At 31.8% G+C, this 22,952-nt stretch overlaps 3 protein-coding genes across 13 annotated transcripts; 2 read left to right on the forward strand and 1 right to left on the reverse strand.

Annotated features, from left to right (window-relative positions):
- The first annotated feature begins 407 nt into the window (after positions 1–407).
- On the forward strand, positions 408–6,734 carry LOC122505505 (dosage compensation regulator-like). Of its 2 annotated transcripts, none has more exons than XM_043617170.1 (8): positions 408–599; positions 955–1,453; positions 2,345–2,391; positions 2,490–2,731; positions 2,875–4,519; positions 4,621–4,988; positions 5,386–5,655; positions 5,753–6,734. In XM_043617170.1, exons 1-8 carry the CDS (start codon positions 521–523, stop codon positions 6,344–6,346), a joined length of 3,744 nt encoding a protein of 1,247 aa, XP_043473105.1. In that variant the 5' UTR covers positions 408–520; the 3' UTR covers positions 6,347–6,734. The 2 variants fall into 2 exon arrangements, with proteins under 2 accessions (XP_043473105.1, XP_043473106.1); XM_043617171.1 differs by lacking the exon at positions 408–599 and adding an exon at positions 2,165–2,213 and having other exon boundaries at positions 1,390–1,453.
- A 436-nt stretch (positions 6,735–7,170) lies between these two features.
- LOC122505455 (JNK-interacting protein 3) lies at positions 7,171–20,715 on the forward strand. Of its 10 annotated transcripts, XM_043617077.1 has the most exons (20): positions 7,171–7,330; positions 7,442–7,844; positions 8,684–9,003; positions 9,112–9,268; positions 9,597–10,004; positions 10,074–10,268; positions 10,393–10,428; positions 10,845–10,862; positions 11,256–11,313; positions 11,393–11,449; positions 11,529–11,864; positions 11,954–12,124; positions 14,135–14,336; positions 14,498–15,309; positions 15,409–15,628; positions 15,758–16,043; positions 16,168–16,365; positions 17,853–17,942; positions 18,195–18,255; positions 19,438–19,573. In XM_043617077.1, the coding sequence occupies exons 2-20, from the start codon at positions 7,835–7,837 to the stop codon at positions 19,439–19,441; spliced, it is 3,639 nt and encodes a 1,212-aa protein (XP_043473012.1). In that variant the 5' UTR covers positions 7,171–7,330; positions 7,442–7,834; the 3' UTR covers positions 19,442–19,573. The 10 variants fall into 10 exon arrangements, with proteins under 10 accessions (XP_043473012.1, XP_043473008.1, XP_043473010.1 ...); XM_043617073.1 differs by lacking the exon at positions 18,195–18,255 and having other exon boundaries at positions 19,438–20,715; XM_043617075.1 differs by lacking the exon at positions 18,195–18,255 and having other exon boundaries at positions 9,112–9,232; positions 19,438–20,715.
- Positions 20,716–20,796: 81 nt separating this feature from the next.
- LOC122505457 (tRNA (guanine(10)-N2)-methyltransferase homolog) lies at positions 20,797–22,919 on the reverse strand. The gene is made up of 2 exons (XM_043617083.1): positions 22,206–22,919; positions 20,797–21,549 (listed from the first exon to the last, which is right to left on the reverse strand). Exons 1-2 carry the CDS (start codon positions 22,771–22,773, stop codon positions 20,876–20,878), a joined length of 1,242 nt encoding a protein of 413 aa, XP_043473018.1. The 5' UTR covers positions 22,774–22,919; the 3' UTR covers positions 20,797–20,875.
- Between the last annotated feature and the right edge of the window lie 33 nt (positions 22,920–22,952).

Consider the following 22,952-nt stretch of genomic DNA (forward strand, 5'->3'; position numbering starts at 1 on the left):
TTTATCGTAATTGTTTAGAGAGGAAATTTTTTTTAAGTTATTTTTTTATATTTTCGACTTGTTTGTAAAAAAAGTAATCTCAAGATGTATTATATTTTATCTTCAAAGATATACAAATGTTATAAACAAATTGTACAATTATTATCAGTAAATAATAAGAGTTTTTTTGAGAGATATTTAAGTGATAATTTTAGAGATAAGGAATATTTTAGAAAGTTATAAAAGAATTCTTTATGAAAAATACAATTTTTACATTGTTTTAATTATCTTGATTAATTCTTTAATCTCGCAGATTCCTCTAGATATAAAATCATAAAATTGTTTTTTTAATTTTTTCAAAAACTGGCGCTATTTGTAAATCCGCCCAAATTTTACCGAAGTTGGCCGACTTATCACGAATTAAATTGACCGCCATCTTTGTTCTTCTCCCTTCGAGGTTCGGGCTGAGAGATAAAAAATAGTTGTTTTTTTCGAAAATTGTGCTACTTTTCAAAGTTATTTTAATAAATAACTTCTCGCCATGGGCGATAATAAATCTTTTTTGCATGAATGGTGCGGTAAATCCAACAAGGAACCGCAATTTGAAGTTCGTCCTACAGGTAATGACGCTATCAAAATTGCAATGTAAAAGATCTTGGTTGGAAAACAGTTTCTTTAATTACAATTAAAATACCGGTTTTTACAATGTAATGTTGTAAGAAATGAAACTAATCGCGTTAAATTCTATAAAAATAAGTCTATTTACATTCAAACATATTCCTTGAGATAAAGTCGCAAAAGGTGTAATATCGATTAATTACCTCACAAAATGGTGAATCGGCATTGAAATAGCAACATATTTTTACATTTAAAATTTACACATGAAGACAGCGATTGCTCCGAGTCGAAGACTCGGAGTGATCGATTTCTTCATGTTTTGAAAATGAAAATTGAATGAAAATTAAATTCTTTTAGGACCAAAGCATCGACAACGATTTCTATGCGAATTGCGAGTCGTTGGATTTGATTACGTCGGCGTTGGAAATTCAACAAACAAGAAAGATGCGCAGGGAAATGCTTCTCGTGATTTCATAAATTATCTAGTGCGACTTGGACACATTAATGCCCAGGATGTTCCCGCTGATTTTGGTTTACCGGCACCGACAGGAGCTGTTGAAGTTGCAAATTCAGGAGCAATTGCTCCAAGTCGACCCGTTTTTCAAGATGGCATGGGTCCTAATGATATCGGTCAGGCCTATCGTCCTTATCGTGAAGGTGGACAGGGAAATTACACGTACATGGACCGATTGGCCGATCAGAAGAGAGTTGAGGAAGCCGAGGATCTTGATATTAATGCCGGCATTCATGGAAATTGGACAATTGAGAATGCAAAATCGAAACTCCATCAATTTATGCAGGTCAATAAAATTAATGCCGATTACAAATACACACCAGTCGGACCCGATCACACCAGGTATTTATGCCTTTTTTTCTTTATTGTTTCTGTTTTTATCTCCAGTGTTTGTAAAATTAAAAATAAGTTCATTGAAAGATCAAATCTATTTTTTAACAAAAGAATTTTCCTAGATTACAGGCTTCGCACTCATTTACTAAAACCTACTGTTTACTACTTTTTTTAGTTTGAAAGCTACTTTTTGCTCCTTTTTTTATAATTAATTATTATCGAGTGCGAAGTCTGAGATTAGCAATTTTTTTCGTAAATAATGAAATTTCTTTCTAATTATTTAAGGAGACTACAAGATAATACTAAAGTACGCATGAATATTTCGTACTTGGTCCTATCTGAATTAATTTTAATTTTGATTGCTCTCGAAAAAGATTGCATTCAAATTTGTTGTCAAGTATTCTATTTCTTTCTGTTAAATATTCTCCTCTTTTAACGGAAAGACATTCTTTTGTTTTTTTTTTTATCGAATTATTGGAATTTCTGTTTTGCACAAATAGAATGAAATAGTTATTCCGTATTTTACGTTTAATATTTCCTTCATGGGGAAGGAAAAAGAAAAAAGTTTCCACCTCTGGAAAAAATCTTCGATGGAAACTGACGAGACCACTTTGGAGTACATTACAAATGTCAAAATTGAGAATTCTCTCTCTAAGACAATGTAAAATCAAAGCTTTTGTTGAAATCAGTCAATAATAGTTTTGGTATTGTCACTTGCAGAAGTATGAATCACATGGTGCTCCAATTTGGTCTCGGTTCATTCGAAGTGGTAAGTATGTTTCATTTTGGAGAATTTTTATTTTTTTCTACATGATTCTATTTTCAAGGGTAAAAAGAATTGTAATTTTTACCAGGAGTAAATTTGTTTTCTTACTTAAATTTTTAATTTTTTGTATACAGGAGCTTCAAGGCTGAAATGAGTTTCTATGTGAAGAAATTAGGAAGAAGTAAGTTTTTTCTTTTAGTGTGAAAACAGCCAAAGTTATTTTCTTCGTTTTTCCATATATTTTTTTTTATAAAACGAGTAATTGTATTTTTTGTTAAGATGTTGTTGCTCGAGAAACTGCATCCAATAAGCAGACAGCGTCAAAAAGCTGTGCCTTGTCGCTCGTACGACAACTCTATCATCTTGGTGTAATCGAAAGTTTCTCCGGATCATTGAAGAAGAACAAGGAAGCTGATCAAATGAAACCTTATCCGGTGAAAATTAGTCCTGAACTTGAACAAGAAATATTCCAAGTTTTAGAGGGTTTGGAGGTTCAACCTGTCGATGTTACTCAAGCACCTGTAAGTACTCTTTTTTCCCCATACAAAATGTACTTATGTTTTTTTTATTTTTTCAAAAAGTAGGTAACTACGAATTCGTGTACAAAACCTTTAATTTTTTCTACTTCTGACAATAATTAAATGTTATGAATGGAATGTTTTAGGCTCAAAAAACTGAATCTGGAGAAGGTGATAAACAATCAACGGGAATATCCCTTGTGACTGACAAGGTATTGGACGATTTTATTTCGAGTGTTCCGCAACCAGCCGGCGTTGTGAGTTGGTCGCCACCGCAACAAAATTGGAATCCATGGACTGGTTGTAATATCGACGAGGGACCATTGGCGACAATGCCACTTGACAAATTATCCGACGACGTGATGCAAGACGAGAAACTGCGACACCAACAGGACGTTGATTTGCAAAGGAGTTGCAAGGACAGATGTTCACTGCCAGTTTATGCAAAACGAAGTGAAATTATGACAGCCATCAATGATAATCCCGTGATTATAATTCGTGGTAACACTGGTTGTGGTAAAACGACACAGGTCTGTCAATTTATTCTCGACGATTACATTCAGTCCGGACAGGGAGCTTATTGTTCGATTGCCGTCACACAACCAAGAAGAATATCAGCCGTATCGGTTGCTGATCGTGTGGCCGTTGAACGTTGCGAGAGTCTCGGACAATCTGTTGGTTATTCGGTGAGATTCGAGTCGATACTGCCAAGACCTTATGGAAGTATAATGTTCTGTACCGTTGGGGTTTTATTGAGAAAACTCGAGGGCGGCCTACGTGGCGTCTCGCACGTAATTGTTGACGAAATTCACGAACGTGATGTTAATTCCGACTTCATAATGGTCGTTCTCCGTGATATGGTTCACATGTATCCGGACCTGAGGATTATTCTCATGTCGGCCACGATCGACACAACACTCTTCAGTCAGTATTTCAACAATTGTCCAGTTATTGAAATTCCAGGACGAGCTTATCCAGTGCAAGAGTACTTTATGGAAGACTGCGTTCATTTGACGAAATTCGTGCCACCGATGGAATCGAGAAAGCGCAAGAGTCGTGACGCCGATGACGCGCCAACTGACGGCGAACCAGAGGAGAATCTCAATCAGGTGATCAGCGATGAGTATAGTAATCATACGAAAAATTCAATGGCACAAATGACTGAAAAGGAAATAAGTTTCGAATTAATTGAGGCGATTTTGAAATACATTCGTGATCAGAATGTACCCGGTGCTGTGTTGATCTTCCTGCCAGGGTGGAATCTTATATTTGCGCTCATGAAGCATTTACAGCAACATCCACTTTTTGGTGGTTGTGCCTACTGTATTATTCCTTTGCATTCGCAATTGCCGCGGGAGGATCAACGGAAGGTTTTCGAACCCGTACCACAGAGTGTGACGAAAATTATTCTCTCGACCAACATCGCGGAAACTTCAATTACTATTAATGATGTTGTTTACGTGATTGATTCGTGCAAGGCGAAAATGAAACTCTTCACGTCGCACAATAATATGACAAATTACGCTACAGTTTGGGCGAGTAAGACAAATCTCGAGCAGCGTAAAGGTCGAGCTGGTCGTGTCAAACCTGGTTTCTGCTTTCATCTTTGCTCGAAGGCACGATTTGAAAAATTGGACGAACACATGACTCCGGAGATGTTTAGAACTCCTTTACATGAATTGGCGTTGAGTATCAAATTGTTGAGATTGGGAAGTATTGGCCAATTTCTGTCCAAGGCTATCGAACCTCCTCCTATTGATGCTGTCATCGAGGCTGAAGTCATCCTCCGAGGTAAGAGAATTCTCTTTTCTTTTTATTGTAGGATAGAGTAAATTTAACCAGTTAACGGTTAACAAATATAATAATAAAAATAATAAAAATTCCACTTGCAGAAATGAAGTGTCTAGACAAAAATGACGAATTGACGCCACTTGGAAAAATATTGGCGCGCTTGCCGATTGAGCCCCGTTTGGGTAAGATGATGATTCTGGGATGTATGTTCCGTGTTGGCGACGCTCTCTCAACGATGGCTGCGAATAGCACGACTTTCCCGGAAGTTTACAATATGGGTCCGGACACGAAACGTTTGTCATATCAACAAAAGGCATTCGCTGGAGCTAGATACAGTGATCACGTTGCCATGTTGCACGCTTTCGAAACGTGGGAAGAGGTGAGAGACGGTGGAGAATTTGCCGAGCAGACATTTTGCGAATCGAAGAATTTGAGTCTCCCTACGTTGAGAGTCACATGGGAAGCTAAAGTAAGTTTTTAAACTGCAATCACAAAGTATATTCTTCTTGCAAAGCGGCACAATTGTTAAAAAATTGAAGTAGACATTACAGGGCTCGTTTTTTTTTTAAAAAAAAAGGGTCTTCTAATATATATTTAATTGAAGAATTTACGAATAATTGAAATTTTGTAAAATTGATTAATTGTAAGCAAATAGACAACAAATGGATTTGAAAATTCTCAAAGAACTTTTTCGAAAATTATTAAAGATACCTAATTGATTTGAATTTAAGTTAAAAATTCTAGAAAATAATAATTAAATTGAGATGATGAAAATAATTTTGAAGAAGTTACAGTAACAATATTCTCTTACAATATAAAATAATTATTTCGAGCCCTGAAATTATAATTGAGAACTTATTTTACAGAATCAATTGCAAGCGCTTTTGACGAGTGCAGGATTTCCCGAAGAGACACTCTGCCGAACTCCATTAAATTATCAAGCTGGAGCCGACGTCCGATTGGATACGATCACTGCATTACTTTGCATGGGACTTTATCCAAATGTTTGTTTCCATAAGGAGAAGAGGAAAGTTTTAACCACCGAATCCAAAGCCGCATTAATTCATAAAACATCAGTGAATTGCAGTAATTTCGAGCAGAATTTCCCATTCCCATTCTTCGTTTTTGGAGAGAAGGTAACGTGTCAAATTCTTTCTTTTTTCATAAATAAAAATTATTAACGAATTTTCGAATCGTTTTAAAATTCTCATGCGATTTGTCTCCTTCTTTCAGATTCGAACACGAGCCGTGTCCTGTAAACAAATGACAATGGTTTCGCCAATTCATTTACTGTTGTTCGGCTCGAGGAAGGTCGAGTACATCGATGGGGTTGTCAGATTGGACAACTGGATTAATTTGGAAATGGAACCGAAAACGGCGGCTGCGATTGTTGCACTACGACCTGCGCTCGAAAGTTTAGTGATCAGAGCTGCGAAGGATCCGGAAACTGTTCTTGAATTGAGTCCCGTCGAGGAGAAGGTGTTCACGGTGATTAAAAGTCTTTGTGGAATGAATGCCTGTCGTCATGAAATGGAAGCGATTACCGGTGGTGGATTCCAGTCGAGAAGACCACCAAAGGGACACATCACAGGTTTTTCTGCTGGCGGTGGACCACCGGCGAAAATGGCACGAAGTGACAATTATGATAATGACAGTAATGGAAGTAGCGGTGGAGGACGAGGAGGATACAGAGGAAATCGAGGATATGGTGGAGGAAATCGAGGCTTCGGAGGAGGAAGTCGTGGATTCGGTGGAGGCCGAGGTTTCGGAGGTGGTAGTCGTGGCTTCGGCGGAGGCTGGGGCAGTAGAGGAAGATCGAATTTTTAGACTTGAAATTGTATTTGTAATCGCATTTTTATACTCTTAACTATTTAATTATAAAAGTCAGTTTATACTTTAGTGTAATCACTTTACACTTTATTGCTCGCTTTATTGTTAGTCACTTTACACAATAGTGCAATTCATGATTTCAAATTTTGAAATTATTCACGATTATTTCATTTGAAATACGATCTAGTATGTTTTATTATTTACTTCTACGTTGCTATTTGTAAAGTGTAAAGGTAAACTTGTAATTATCCGGTTCATAGGTCTACAAATCAAAAAAATTGATTTGAATTTTAAAATTAGATTGAATAACGTAATTTTTGTTTTTTGTCAGCAAAAATAAAAATGATTACATTTGTTTCTTTATTAAATAATAAACACTTAACTAAACTACATTTAATTGTGTTTTATTTTCCAGGGTGTCTACTAACCGGGAATAAGCCAGGAATTTTTTCACGAAATTAAAAAAAGTTTTATTATTTTAATTTATTTTTAAATATTCGAAATCAAATAAATTTAAATTTTGCTGAAGAAAAAACCCGGGAATTTTGTTGAACGAAAATAGTAGACCGATATTGAATTTAAAAATGTATTGATTTCTGAACAGTAAAATAAAAAAAGACTTAAAAATAAATAAATCTAAACTTGGAATCACAAGTGGAATTTTGTTTCAAATTTAGCAGGACTAGATACCAAAGAATTCTTTTTTTAATGAAAAAATAAAAAGTTCAGTGTCAACTATTTGAATTGGGCGTAACGGTGCCAAGTCCAGTTGATACAGTAGAAAACAACTTTAACGATAAAACAAGGACGAAAATAAGTGTACGCACATACACACGTAAATATTCTCGTCATCGGCAACCTGGTTCGATCGGATGTGCCAAAGCCAAGATCTAACGGGAGACAAAGACAGAAATGATTTTTTGTGTTTGTCTGCGATGGACCTATTTATATGAACAAATGTCGCAAAGTGTTTAAAACGGAGTAAGTATGGCGGTGAAACGTCTATAGACGACAGTAGTTTATTGTGACCTTTTTTATTTCTAACAAATGTCTGGCGAGACTAATTTTTCATTCTCTCTTGTGAATTTCTAGTCAAGTCCATTGTGGGTTTAAACACGTCGCATGAGTGAATTTTGTGCTTATTGAAAAGGAAACAAGGGAGTGAAGAAGAAAATTCTTTTTTTTTGAAAGAATATAATACAATACATAGAAAGAAGGAGAAAAAGAGAGAGGGGAAAAAATTGTGTGTGAGATATTTGTATAGTTGCGAAACATCATAACAGCGGAAAACGAAGACACGTTTTACCAAATAGTGTTTCAAGAATGATTCTTCGTAGTTGATTTTGTGAATTGCAGCCAAATTCTGGATTAATAACTACGTTCAACACTGATTTTTCTTTAGTGTCCATGATGACTTGTCGTAATTCGTGAAACAAAATCCTTTTTATTAAAAATAGAAAACTTGCGCTTCGATATTTGGCCACAATGATGCAAGGTTAGGAGATTTGACAGTTGATCAATTTTTTTTCTCTCCTTTTTGGAGTAGGGTATGTCATATTTTTCATTGCTTAATAGTCCTTTCTTTTACAGGTAGAACAGATACTTTCATTTCAAAGCATTTATATTTTCTATATTGGAGAATTATATGCTTTTTTTGTATTATTAATTTGTTTCTGTAGTGTAAATGGAGAAAGGAGGACAAGTGTTCTCCTCGTAGAGCTTAATTGTTTTTGTTTCTTTAATAATATTTCAGTATTATGCCTTTTTCTTATTTCTCCGTTTTGGAATTCGTTTTTATTTTTCAATAATTAAGAATTTGAGAAAAAAAGGGACATTTTCGTAGTTCATTAAATATTAACCTTATGTTATAGTTGAAAAAAATCAATAGTGTTTACTTGAAGCAGTTTTATTTGAGGAAATTCATTTTATTGAGAATATAATTAGGTTTTTACATTCGTATTACATGAAATAGTGTTTGTTATGTTTTTCACTTAGTTTGATTTGTTTATTTCTTAATTGTTAATTATGTTTACATTATGTTAATTTTTGAAATTACATATTTTGCTTTTTTGTTTCTTAACTTTTTTTAATAATAATTCTTCTTTTTAAATAATTTCAATTTTAAAATTAATGTATTGAAAATCATTGAATTGTTGCAAAGAATTTTATCAACAAATTTGAGAATAATAGAATTCCTTCGAAGAATTTTATTATTTAAGAAAATAATTGAATTTTCGCGAGAATTTTGTTGAAATATTTGAAAATTCTAATTTAATTAAAACCAAGTTCTATGAAATAAAAGTGAAACTAATTAATAATGAATATTTTTTGTAGATCCTGCCCGGGTAAATTCATTAAAAATGGATCAGGAAACAGTTTATGGAACTCATGAGGACAGTCATGTTGTTATGTCGGAGAAGGTTCAATCGTTGGCGGGCAGTATTTATCAAGAATTCGAGAGAATGATTGCCCGTTACGATGAAGATGTTGTCAAAGAACTGATGCCTTTGCTAGTCAATGTTTTAGAATGTTTGGATATTGCGTACACGGAAAATCAAGAGCACGAAGTAGAATTAGAATTACTACGCGAGGATAATGAACAGCTTGTCACGCAATATGAAAGGGAGAAACAACTCAGAAAAACTTCCGATCAAGTTAGTTTAATGATTTTTTTATTTCTTTATCTGTAAATGAATAAATTCCGCATTTTCTTTTATTTTTACTATATTTTTCTTTATTTGTAATATTTTTTTGTTTTTCAGAAACTTTTGGAACTCGAAGATGTGGCCGAGGATGAGAGAAAGGAGTTGTTGTCAAAAATCGATAGTCTCGAATCAATTGTTAGAATGTTGGAACTTAAGACGAAGAATTCCAACGACCATGGTACCGCCAGTTCCTCTTTTACACCATCTCCTTACAGTAGAGTTGATTATTTTGAGTTTTTTTGTTTAAATTTATGATTTTGGTTTGTTACGGGATTTTGTTTGCATAGCAAATGAATTGTGTTTGTTTCAATTATTCAAACTTGGGACTTATGGTTTTTCTTTCAGGTCTTATTTTTTTTAGTTTCAAATTTTGTTTCTTTATATCCTTTTAGCTTCCCCCGCACTTTCCATTGCAAAAAATCATTCATTTATCAAAATTGGAAATTTAAGTTCAGTTTTATAATTCATGCTTTTGATCCTTGTGTTACTTGGAAAATATTTGACTTTTTAAAATCATGTGGTAAGAAATTTTTCATTTGCAGTCGTCAGGCTGGAGGAGAAGGAGGCCGAGTTGAAACGAGAATATTCTCGGTTGCACGACCGATACACGGAATTATTTAAGACACATGTGGATTATATGGAGAGAACAAAAATGCTGGTAGGCAGTACGGAAAGACTGGAGAATGCAACCGGAGGCAGAGGTCCTGGTCGTTTACCATCATTAGGCTTAACGCAAATGTCCAGGAGTTCAGGGCCATTGAGTTATGGATTCCAAAGTCTCGAGGCCAGTATAAATGCCGAGGATATTCCCGAGGAAATTCCAAGTCACGTTACCAATTTAAAATCCGAAATGAGCGACAGCAGTAATGAAACGACAATAGAAACTTCTGACAAGAGCCAACTAACTGATCGTCCCGATCACGAGAATAAGACTACAATAGTTTCTAGACGTAAGTTTTTTTTTGACTTTATTACTTTATTTATTGATTTTATTAAATCGAAATTTTCAATTGTTTTAGATGAGAGTCCTGAAACTGAAGTGCCACCGCCAATTGTTACTCCGACTTCGCCGACGGTGGAGAAAATATCGTCGACTCCAAGTGGCCGAACTCGAACTGAAAGAGAGCAGCGTAGTGGAAATACTTTATATCAAGAACTCAGCTTTCAGGATGCTGACGCGCTTGGAGAAATGGACGAAGGTGCCGATATTACAGGTGAAATTTCACAAATTTATCAATTGCGCTAACCAAATTTTCAATGAGAATCAAAGTTTGAAATAAAACCAAAGAAATTTTTCACATGTAAATGTAATTCATAGACAAGTTTGTAATTTTACAGGAAGTTGGGTTCATCCTGGAGAATATGCGTCGTCAGGTGCGTTAATTGCCTTTCTTTCTTTAATATTGGGTTCTAAAAAAATAACTCGAAAAAATATTTCTAATATTTCAAATAGTTACCATATTTTTAAACGGGAAAATAAATATTAAAATAATTAAAATAATAAAGTAAATATTATTATTAAAAAAAAGTTATATATAAAAATAAGTTGAAACAAATATTTTTGTTAATATAAAATTTTAGTTTCCAATTATTATACATGTATATTGTAAATAAACAAATCTAATTATTAATTTTAAGAGACGAGGTCTTTTCTAATGCTTTAAAATTAATACATAAATTTTTAACAAATCTATACTTCTCTATTTTTTTCATTGTTTGTGCCATTGCTGTTGGTCCATTTACTTCAAAAACCTGATTGATGCATGATAACGAATAACCCACATGTGCAGTTAACGACAACTTCTTCGGTAAGAGTCTTAATTTGTGTCTCTGTCCGCTCTCCGCTTTAATGTGAAACTTTTTTTTTATTTATCTGTTCTCTGGGTTGCCACAAGTCAGGGAATTCAGGGAAATATGGGAAAAGTCAAGAATTTTTATTAAAAGTACTGGAAATAATTAAATTTGTATGAATCAGAGAAAAGTCAGGGAAAAACAAAATTAATTTTTTATGGCAACCCTGGTTCTCTATCCGCTTCAAAGCTTTATTTTTTAAGTTTACTACTATTAATAATAATAGTTTACGTATTGTAAATTGTAAATAAATTGTATAAGAAAAGTTCTAATTTTTAGAAATTAAAATACCTGGTCATACTAAATACAATTTTAATAAAATGACTATTGAGAATTATTATTTGTTGTAGGAATGGGCAAGGAAGTGGAGAATCTAATAATGGAGAATAACGAACTTCTAGCAACAAAGTATGAAAGAATTTTGAAAAAAATATATTTGTGTTGGATTATTAAATGAACTGTTATTTAATTATGTTGGTTTTTTCAGGAACGCTCTAAATATTGTGAAAGACGATTTAATCGTGAAAGTAGATGAACTTACAGGGTATGTGTGATTTTCTATGATTCAAAATTTGAAATGATTTTTAAGGATCAGAAAATAAAATTACATTCACTTTTTCCAGAGAGCAGGAAATACTTCGCGAAGAAATTCGAGCTCTTCAGCAGGCGAGAGATCGTTTGCGACAGAAGGTCGCGACTCTCGAGGACGAATTGAAAAAGACAAAAGAAGAGGCAGAGGCTGCGACCAAGGCTTCGAAGAGCGACGACGAGGAAGACGTTCCTCTCTCGCAGAGAAAGAGATTCACGAGGGTCGAAATGGCCAGGGTTCTTATGGAGCGAAATCAATATAAAGAACGTTTCATGGAACTGCAGGAGGCTGTGAGGTGGACCGAAATTATGAGAGCAAATAAAACCGATCCAGCGAGTATTTCAGGTGGAAAACAAACATTCTGGAGGTTGTACGTATCGCTCTATTATTTTTTATTTACTATCCAGTCTTTTATAAAGTAAAAAAAATTATTGAATTTCTTGCCTTTTTTCGTTTCAGTTTTAGTAATCTCTTCACAGGACCCGCAGATCGGGGATCCTTAGTGCGAGCTCCACACTCGTTACGCTACAGTGCACCAACAAATCAAGTGGTTCCGGCGACATCCTTGGACGCGATTCGTCGACGTACACTGAAAAATAAACAAGAATATCTTGATCAGGGAGACACCATGTGAGAAATCAAAAAACTTTATACATGTATATATTTGTAAAAAAGAGAACTTAGGTCACTATTTTATTTTAGGTTTGTCGCAAAAAGCTTTTTAGTCATTCTACTTTTAGACGAAAAACATTTCACAACTTTTACTCTCTTAATTGCTCTCATTCTTTTTTAATTTTTATTTTCAAATTTTAACACACGCTTGTGGCAAACTTTTGAAAAACGGATATTTTAATACGATTTTTATTTAAGCGTCACTATCAGAATTTTATTAGAATCATATTCAATGACTTATTAAATATTTGTCATTCTATATGGTAATTTTAATTATTTGTCATTGCATGACAAATTGGTTGATTATTTATTGGAGAAATTAGTCAAATGTTCCGTACTTGATGGTAAATTAATTAATTTTAATTTGGCTTTTAATGGATTTCAATTATTCGAAAGAATTTTATTATTAGCTATTAAAATATTAAATCGATTTAAATCTATTTATATTATTCAAGTAGAACGAATTATTCAAAATTAAGATCTATTTTTATAAAATGGATGAAAATTATACATTTTAATTATTATTAAAAAAGTTTTTTGAAAATTTAGGTTGTGGTTGAAATATTTTTAAAAAAATTTGAAAGATTATGATTCCTTATTCAGTTTTTTTTCTTTTTCAACTTCAATTAATATATTTTTATAAAGAATTAATTTTTTAGAGCAATTTGTTAATTAAATCTTTATCAAAGTTGATTAATTAGTATTTTATATTCAACTTGTAAAATTTTGAATTCAATCGCTAATTTTGCTTTTAAATGTGAAATTTTAGCCAAAACTAAAATTTTTACAAAAATATTGATAATTTCTTTGGAAATTATTTTTATAAAGTTTTATAAAATCAGTTTTTCAAAAGTAAAAAACTGTAAATATGACGCTTAGAAAATGAACTGCATGTTATGTTTATAGTGATAAATTTTGCCAAAAAGAAATTTTTAATTTACTCCTTTCGATTTCATTTGCTTTGCTAGAGAATATTTTTTTTCTACACTATTTACTTTTAACACTATTTTTCTATTACATTCTTTAATACGTTTATTTATTTATTTATTAAAAACACAATAAGTCATTAGTGACACAACAAATTTGAAAACAATTTAAAAAATTTACTTTCTGCTTTTCTCTCATTTGTAAATATTATTCATTCTGATTATAAATTGTTTTCTTATGATTTAGTAAATTGAAAGTAATTTTTCATTAGGTTATTTCCTTTATAAAATTTTTTGAAAATTTCAAAATGATTCTAAGTCATGAATTGCAGGGCAATTCGATAAATTGTTACCGCCTTTGTATGGACAATCAAAAAATTGTGATTTTATTGTGTACATAGGAGTTTGTATATTATTTTTGAAACGAGTATAAAATTATGATCTCTATTTATCGAGAAATAAACGAGATTTTAATTTAATTTGACTTTTATTTCAAGTGATTTTTAGATTTTTAGTTGTTCGCGACGCAGGATTTGTATTAATTTTGCGTTTTTGATAATAATCATATAGAATTGTTTTGTAGATAGTTATTTAACTTTATTACGTATTTTCTATTTTCTCCAGTTCATGAAAAAATAATTTCTCAAAAGTAATAATTTTTAGCCCTTTAAAAATATTTATCAAGGATGTTCTGATATTTTTTGGTTTCCAAAAAATTATTGTATACTTTTGGATTTAAAAAACGAAACTTTGTCCATTTGTTTAAAAATTGTAATAATACATTTTCTATTTTTTGCTTCATGTTTGCAATTATTTAATTTGATATTTGGTGTTGTGACGTTCAAAAAAGAAAGAAAAATTGATGAGTTTGGTGGTTTGTTCTTTTAGAAAGTAAAAATTCGTTTCTACTTTCTATGAGGAAAATAAAATTGATTAAAATTAATAGCAATACGAAGGGTAAGTGAACGAATGGAAATTCGTTTTTCGAGAAAAAAAACAAAAAGAAAATTGTAGAATAATAAAAAAATTGATTTATTCACAGGTCGTCGGAGAAGCTTGTGGCAAGACGAGCGAATGAACGAAAAGAACAATATCGACAAGTACGAGCTCACGTTCGTAAAGAGGATGGAAGATTACACGCTTACGGATGGAGTTTACCAGGTAAACCGAGTGCGCCCGCGAGACAACCGGTTCCCGTTCCTGTTTATTGCCGACCACTTCAGGAAACCGAGCCTGGAATGAAGGTGAATATCATTAATGAATCATTTTCAAAGTTGCCACAGGGTCAGGGAAAAAGTCAAAATTTTTTCTGGAAATCAGGGAAAAAGAAAATAGAATTTTTTTGGCAATCCTGATTTTTTCCCTTTGGAGAAATAATTTATTTATTGTAAATTTCGATTTATAGATATGGTGTGGAGCTGGAGTGAATTTAAGTGGCGGTAAAACGCGAGACGGCGGATCAATGGTGGGCGGAAGTGTATTTTACGCAGCCGAAGCACGTGAGAATAATAGCGTGGTGAAAGTCGAGGCCGAGGATGCGGTCGAGCATTTGGACAAGGAACTCCAGGAAAGTGAGCAACGTCGTCTCGAGGCCGAACGTCTCGAGCAACAATTGAGTTCGCACGTTTGGATTTGTACGTCAACGCAAAAAATGTCAAAAGTAACTGTGATAGATGCAAATAATCCGGCTGAAATACTCGAGGTCTTCAATGTATGCCAAAGTCATTTACTTTGTATTGCGAGTGTTCCGGGTGCCAAAGAAAGTGACTACGCTCAAGGTCCCAATGACGAGGTGATAGCTAATATAGTCATCGAAAATGATAAGACAAACAAAATTAATGACAATTCAACAACGTCAACATTAGACGATAATAGCAAGACTGAAACGGAACAAAAGGGAGCGGAAGTTAATGAGGTTGAAAAAAATTCATCGACCGAAGTGGAGAATAATGGTGAGACTGTTAATTTGGGGAAGGTTCAGTTTATCAAGAATGTCGGGGAAATTTCGCCAATTTGCGATGGCAATGGAAGTGAGAAGGAGACGACGAGTTTGGAGAATGATGATGATAATGGAACACCAATTGAAAAAATGTCCTCAATTCAACCGACGATGTGGCTCGGTGCTCAAAATGGAGCAATTTTTGTTCATTCGGCTGTTGCCAAGTGGCCCGTTTGTTTACACTCGGTGAAACTCAAAGACGCTGCTCTGGCTATCGTGTAAGTTTTACACACTTTTCTTACTTTTTAAGGAGACTTTGAGAAGAGATTTACTCACGTAGACAAAGAAGAAAAAAAATGACAGAACTTTGTTTTCAGACACGTTCAGGGTCGAGTGCTGGTGGCACTGGCAGACGGCACGGTCGCAATATTCCGAAGAGGACCAGACGGACAATGGGATCTAACCCAGTATCATGTGATAACTTTAGGCAATCCTCAACATTCCATTCGATGTATGGCGGCAGTATTAGGAAAAACAGTTTGGTGCGGTTACCAAAATAAAATCCACATTATCGATCCAATAACATTGACCCTAAAGGTAAATTACTCTTCATTTTTGATTCTCTTTTTTGTTTTTTTTGTTTTTAGTCTTTAATTCCTATTTTCGTGTATGAAAATTGATGATAGAGTGAAATATGTGAAATCGGTAGTGCACTTACAATTGCAGTGTTCCGTGGACGCACATCCTCGTCGGGAATCACAGGTTCGTCAATTAGCGTGGCTCGGTGAGGGTGTTTGGGTCAGTATTCGACTCGATTCAACATTGAGATTATATCATGCACACACCTATCAGCATCTTCAGGACGTTGATATTGAGCCGTATGTGAGCAAAATGCTCGGCACTGGGAAACTCGGATTTTCATTTGTTCGAATCACTGCCTTGCTTATTTCATCAAATCGACTCTGGATTGGAACCGGGAATGGAGTTATTATCTCTGTTCCACTTTCTGAAAGTAAATGACTTTTATACTTTTTATTTATTTACTTTCTATCTATTATTTTCTTTTCTTTTTTGGGAGCTTTTTTTGAAAATAATTTTATATCTTTTATACTAATTGTCGTTTAATTGTAATAAAGGCGCCGGTGGATCGATGGCGATTTCGAGAGCACAAGCAAGAGGAGGAAAAGGAGACGCTCCGGGAATTGGAGTTCGGGTATTTGCTTCTGATCATGGAGTGACTCCAGGAAGCTTCGTGCCTTACTGTAGTATGGCTCATGCTCAGCTCAGCTTTCATGGACATAGGGATGCTGTAAAAATGTTTGTCGCCGTTCCTGGTAAGATATAATTACAACATTATTAAATTTAAATTCATTTATATCACTGAATTTCTTTCTACAATTCAATCATTTTTTTTCTTGAGGTTCCCTTTTCTGCAGAATTAAGAATTTCCTCTTTAAGAAGAGAATTAAATAATTTTTAAATCAATTATTATTAGAAAATTCTACGAGAATGCAATTATTTAAATACAAAAATAAATAATTTATTAAATAATTGAATGTTTCTTAAAATTGAATTCTGATAATTCAGAAATTCCTAACAAGAATTTCATTATTTACAAAAATAATTAAATCCTTGTAAAAAATGGTATTATTTATGAAAATAATTACCTAAATATTTGCGTAGAATTTTATTAAAATTTTTTTTAAATAATTGAATTCTTTCGGCGAATTAAGATTCATTTTTAAGAATAATTACATTTATTGAGGAATTCGATTAAAATTGTAATGAAAATAATTGAAATTCTGCGATGAATTTAATTATTTATGGAAATACTTAATTGAATTCCTTAAAAAAATTTATTAAATTTTTTGGAGATCTTCAATTACTTTCAGAAATTTTAATAAAATTTTTCGTTAAATAATAAAAATATTTGCAGAAATGCAATTAATTTGAAACATATTAATAAAATTCTTCGCAAGAATTCAATTATTTTCATAAATATCAAATTTTTCACAGAAATTCAGATATTTTCAAATATTTCGATAAAACTTTTTCGCAGGAATTCAATTATTTTCAATACAATTTGAAAAAAAATTACTCCATAAGATTCAATTACTTTTGAAATTTTAATAAAATTCTTCGAAAGAATTCAATTATTCGTAAAAACTTTGAAACAATTCTATTTATAAGAATTAAATTATTTTCAATACATTTATAATTGAATTCCTTGAAAGGATTTAAAGTTTTTAAAAGAATTGAAATTTTGCTAAGAATTTTATTATTTGTGAAAATAATGGAATTAAAAAATGTTTTTAAATAATTGAATTCTTGTGAAGAATTTTTTTATTTATGAAAATAATTGAATGTTTGCGTAGAATTTTATCAAAACATTTTTTTTAAGTAATTGAATTCTTTTGGAAAATTTTATTAAAATAGTAGATATTGAAAATCATTAAATTGAGGTAAAATTTTGAAAATAATTGAACTTTTGCTTAGAAGTTTATTCAAATTTTTAAAAATAATTGAATTTTTGCTAACAAATTTATTAAAACTTTTAAAAATAATTGAATTTTGGAGAATAATTTTAGTTTTTATCAAGATAATTCTCATTTTGACGATAATTTAAAAAATGTTTGTACATAATTGAATTTATGCGAAGAAATTTCATTACTTTTGAAAATAATGGAATTTCTTCGAAGAAATTTTATTGCTTTTGAAGAAATGGAATTTCAAGCAGTAGCTATCAGTAATCAATAATAATAGCCGTCAATGAATAGCAATTAATTCGTTAATTTTTATTTAATTAAATAAACTTTTTTAGGTCACGGAGGTCACAGTGCGATCTCGGACGGTTCTATTCCAGCAATGCTAGTCTTATCCGGTGGGGAAGGTTACATTGATTTCAGAGTCGGTGAGTTAAAAAAAAGAAAACTTTATCATCACTTTTTTCACTTCTTTAATTAACTCTTCTAAATTTGATTTTTCTATCTTCGAATTTCATAGTAATATAATTAATAATTAATAATTTAATTAACATTCATAATTTTTTTTCTTTGAAATTTTTCCGTATAAATATAGGATAAGTTTTTTTTTTAAAAAGAATCCAGAATCTGTGTAAAATATTTTTTTGTTGAACGACGTTGCGATTGATGTATAATTTCAGCGGACGAAGCTGAGGACGAGAGCGACGTGGCAACACATCTGATTGTGTGGCAGATGGTCAGGTATGCCCCCAGAGAGTATGTAACGACGAACTCAAATAATTTCTTTCGAGTTCCAATTACAATTCTGTCATTCGCTTGAACAAAAATTATTTTTTCTTTAACTCTCCTAATGATTGATAAAAAAATAATATTCTTTTCATTGAATGTTTCGCTCGTGTCAAAACTAACAAAAATGCATCTTCAAATCGTAGTTAGACATATCTAACCATATTATTAAAACATATATACACACTTGTGAATGTACTATAAAAATTATTCTTGTGGTTCAATTTTATTGGCTGTCTGAACTTTGCCTTCAATTGTCTTTTAGAAGAATTGGCAATAATTAAAACTTTAGTCAATTTTTCTGTTTGAATAGTCAATTTAATTGGTGATGTTTTTTCGGGGTTAGCACTTTTTTTCAAGAAAAAGCAAAAAATATTTTAGTGGAATCGGAAAAAAATGTTTCCTTTTTTTCAATGTAAATAGACAACTTTTTATTATTTCCGGTATCGTGATCCAAATTTTTATCCTTCCACAATTTCCTTTTACTCTCTGGGGGTTGGACAGATGGAGAACATTTTTTTTCTTGAAATTAAATCGTCGGTTGCAGTAAACTATTTCATTGGAATATAATATTCATGTCATTTTTAAAAATAATAATAAAAAAAATATATTATAATAGATAGTAAAAATAGTAAAAGAAACTAAATAAATTTATAAACTTATTTATTTTTTTTACTATTTTCCCAATTCTCCTATTTTACATTCGTCTCATTTATAAACGAGAAATTAAATTTCATTAAATAAGGAAAGTTTTGGAACAATTATTTATTTATAATTTTGTTATTTTTTCTTATGGAAAAGATTATTTTTTTTTATAAATATTTCTGCAACTGACGATTAAAATTAACGGGATTTAAAAATAATTAGGAATTGTAAACTTGGGAAAAATTAATTTCGCTTTGAATGTAATTCACTAAATAATACAAAAAAAAAAGAAAAAGTTAAAACGTAAATACTGATTTAAAATTGTAAAAAAGAATTTCCTACAGAAAAAAACAGATTCCTAATATTTTTAACAACTTGCATTATTGTCTTGTACAAAAAAGGCTGAGGATCACTGCTCTGCATTTAATTAAAATACCCTTTCTTCATGACTTCAGTATTTATAAAACCATAAATCAAAATTTTCCTTAACAGGTGACGGCGATGAGGCAGAAGATGGAATCGAGCGTTCAAACGCATCAGCAATCTCAAGTTCCGAAGAGCAAAGTGAACAAAGTCATTTGATTGTCTGGCAGGTTCAATGTCCACCAATCATCACTTAAATCATTCGCATAATTTCATTTTCAAAAAAGGTGCCCGGCCTAGCAAATCATCAATCGAAGGAAAAAAAACAAAACGAAAAAAGAACTCTTATCGATTAATCAAGAAACAGAAAATTTAATCAAGAAAACAAAAGTGAAAAATAATAATTATTTTCACATTAATGTGAAAAAAAGAGAAGTATTTCTCTCTCAAAAAAGAAAGTCAGCTCGAAGAATTAAAAAATAATGCGAAATGCCGAGGTAAACGTAGTGTACAAAATTTTGTTATTTATTCTTTTTTAGAGAAAGAATTACAAGATTTTAGTCAATCTTCTTTTCTGTTAGAAACGATAATAGTCTTTTTTTCTATTATTTTCATTCCGGAAATGAATTTATTTACTTTTAGTCCACGAATTGCATAACAGAATCGTGTGTTCGATGAAATTTAGAAAAATTTATTAGATTTTTTAATTTAGATATTTATAATGTAAAAAAAATATTAATTATATAAATATATATATATTTGTTTATAATATGCTTACGTATCGAATGCTAGCCTAAGATTTATTGTAAATCGTTTTTAAAAACAGCAAATTAATAATTTATTCCTAAATCGTGTAAAAAGCACGTAACATATGTATTTTAAAATACGCCTATTGGGGTTGTGTGCAATTTTACGTTTCTTGAATGCGTCTTGAGAATTTTGAGTGAGTATTTAGGCGAATTCTTCATTTACAAAGGGAAATTTACGTATTTCTTTTTTTATAATAAAAAAATACCTTCTTTATAAAGAAGGTATATTCTGTTCTTTTAATTTTGGCGTCAATTTTGAGAATTAAGCTATTAGTGAACAATAAGCTTTTGTAAATATTGATAAGACGTCCATTTATTTAAAAATGTTATTTATTATTCGCCGTTGATTTTAAATGAAAAATTAACAACTCGGCGTCTGCACTTTTTTCTCTCTCCTAAATCTTCTACCAAAGATGAGGTTACAATATATTTGAAAATGCGTTTATATAAATATATTTAAAAAAAAAAATGTAGAATGGAATCGACTCTAGCGAATTTTATGTATATTTCATGTTTAACTCGGCTTTCAGTGTCGAACGCGGAATGTACCTGGCTCGCGTGGAGCTGCAACGGCATTAATAAAAAGTTATACAGGAAATCGTCAAAATTTTAATTTCTTTCCTCAAAAGGACAATGGAGTGATTAATTTTACTATTTTTCTCAGTAAAAAAAAAATTTGTTTTCGTATTGAGTTTCTTTATTTAAATTACAAAAACAAATTCAATATAAATCAAGTCCTAGTTGGTTAAAAAATAAATTCACGATTGTGGTTCACGAACTTTTCGGTAAGTTAACAATAGTCTACTTGTATTTGCGCTAAGTATTTGCTCCGAGCTTGCTAATAATTGAAGACATGAATTTGTCGGTACAAATTCTTCGGAATGATCCTCAGTGAATAATGGAAACCAACAGACAAGTCGTCCGTTTATTTTTAAATGTTTTGCGGAAAAATTCAGCAAGTCATGGAAAATTTCATTTAAATCGTAAACAACTTTTGACGGTATATGCGTTTCAACTTGATGCGCTTCAATTGTTGAGCCAGTTTTTGTGGAGCCGACACGTTCGGTTGATTCGCGAACACCATAAGGTGGATCGGTAATAATTGAGTCTAAACAAAGATTGTCGCGCCATAATTGACAGGAAAAATCGGCCACCACCACGTCAACGAAGTAAGAAGTTATTCCATATTGATTCATGTTGGCCGCGACATTCTCGTCAATGTCACGTGCTTTTTGCGATATTCGACTCGGCCTCGTGCGTCCGTGAAGCATTAAATAATCTATGTCAGTGCCTAGAGTGTAGCCTCCAAATTGTGAAGCCGCTATCAGGAGGGATCCAGTGCCAACGAAAGGATCCAGGACCAAATCTCCATTTTGTACTTGTGCTTGATTTGCCATCATCAACGATAATTGCGGATCCATTGATGTATTTCCTGTTGAAATTTGGTTCAATTAGTAAATCATTTTTAATTTCTTTAAACACAAAAAGTTTTGATTCTAAATTCTCAGGAGTAATTTCTAATATTAAATAAATAAAAGATATTTTGATTCCTATGTTTGGCCTAATGGCTTCAAAACATCTTTTATATAATTTTATGGCTTCCAAAAATATTCTAATATTAAAAATTCTTTTCTTCTTGAAGAGGTAATATTTTGCTGAAAACAGAGTTGCCACGCTTTCCCTTGATTTTCAGACAAAATTCTTACTTTTTTCTGACTCTAAAGAATATTCTGATTCAGTCTAAAAATTATTACTCAGAAAACTGTTCTATTACTTCTTTTTTAAATAAATATTTAATCATTAATATTTCTCCATAAGAATTAAAATTTTTCAAAACATTCAAATTCAAATATCTCAAATTTTTTGAAATTGAACAACTTATGCTAAACTTTAATTTCTTTTTCTTCTTGAAAAGATAAAATTATGCTGCAAAATAAAAACTTTATATTTAATAAAAAATTGAATTTACTATATTCTCCAACTCACCGGAAACAATAAAAACACTGGAAAGAAATAACTTTGAAAATTATTACAAACGTAAAATAAAAGAAAACAATTACGGGAAAAGAATAAAAAATAGTTAGTTACCTATAAATTTGCGTGTTTTGAGGGAAAATTTCTGAATGAGATCCCTCTGCCCATCGATAATCCACCTTCCAAAGAATAAATGAAAAGGCTTTTGGGGAATACAATTTGGATCCAAGCCATAATATTCAAAATAATATAGAGTTAATTCGGGATTATTTAATTTAACCGAACCCTCCAGTGGTAGATAATTAAACGATTCTATTTTGCCAACTTTGTCCTTCTGCGAGAAATGTTTACAAAATGTTTTGACATTAATTTTAAACGACAGATTACGAAAATTATCAATATTTTCATTAGTATAGGTTTTTAAACAACTGTGCAATGTCTCGAGATCCTTTGACATTGCCCAAAGTTCGAGGCAATAACGAAGTGAAACTGAACGACTGGCTATTTGATGGACAGGATTTACCGATGGCAATTCAACAATCCAGAATGGATGTTCTTTTGGTTTTAATATTGTTCTAAATGTTATTTTAAACATATCTAAAATAGATTCCATTTCAGCTATTCGAAAATCCACGTGTTCGTGCGCGAACCAAAATAAATATCTTTTCCACTTAGTATCCATTTTCTCCCACAATAAAAAATAATCACATACACTGGATATTATCAACTATTCACATAGACTAGATTCACTTCTTTTCTATTGTTGTTCTTTTGTTATTTAAATAATTAGAAAAACAATATTCAATTCTCTGTATTTACATCTTTTGTTTACAGAGAATTTGAGGTTATGTTCCTCATCCT

This window comes from Leptopilina heterotoma, unplaced genomic scaffold, assembly GCF_015476425.1.
Source record: "Leptopilina heterotoma isolate Lh14 unplaced genomic scaffold, ASM1547642v1 Lhet_36, whole genome shotgun sequence".
Taxonomy (NCBI): Eukaryota; Metazoa; Arthropoda; class Insecta; order Hymenoptera; family Figitidae; genus Leptopilina; species Leptopilina heterotoma.

What these genes read in the sequence shown, in the direction of transcription:
- LOC122505457 (XM_043617083.1), bottom strand. Translation starts at nt 22,773, where the DNA reads ATGGATACTAAGTGGAAAAGATATTTATTTTGGTTCGCGCACGAACAC. An exon ending in CAAAACACGCAAATTTATAG is followed by an intron (nt 21,550 to 22,205) that starts GTAACTAACTAT and finishes AAATTTCAACAG; the next exon opens with GAAATACATCAATGGATCCG.
- LOC122505455 (XM_043617068.1), top strand. An exon ending in CGAAGGTGCCGATATTACAG is followed by an intron (nt 10,269 to 10,392) that starts GTGAAATTTCAC and finishes GTAATTTTACAG; the next exon opens with GAAGTTGGGTTCATCCTGGA. An exon ending in AAAGTAGATGAACTTACAGG is followed by an intron (nt 11,450 to 11,528) that starts GTATGTGTGATT and finishes CACTTTTTCCAG; the next exon opens with AGAGCAGGAAATACTTCGCG.
- LOC122505505 (XM_043617170.1), top strand. Translation starts at nt 521, where the DNA reads ATGGGCGATAATAAATCTTTTTTGCATGAATGGTGCGGTAAATCCAAC. An exon ending in GGCTGAAGTCATCCTCCGAG is followed by an intron (nt 4,520 to 4,620) that starts GTAAGAGAATTC and finishes TTCCACTTGCAG; the next exon opens with AAATGAAGTGTCTAGACAAA. An exon ending in GAGTCACATGGGAAGCTAAA is followed by an intron (nt 4,989 to 5,385) that starts GTAAGTTTTTAA and finishes CTTATTTTACAG; the next exon opens with AATCAATTGCAAGCGCTTTT.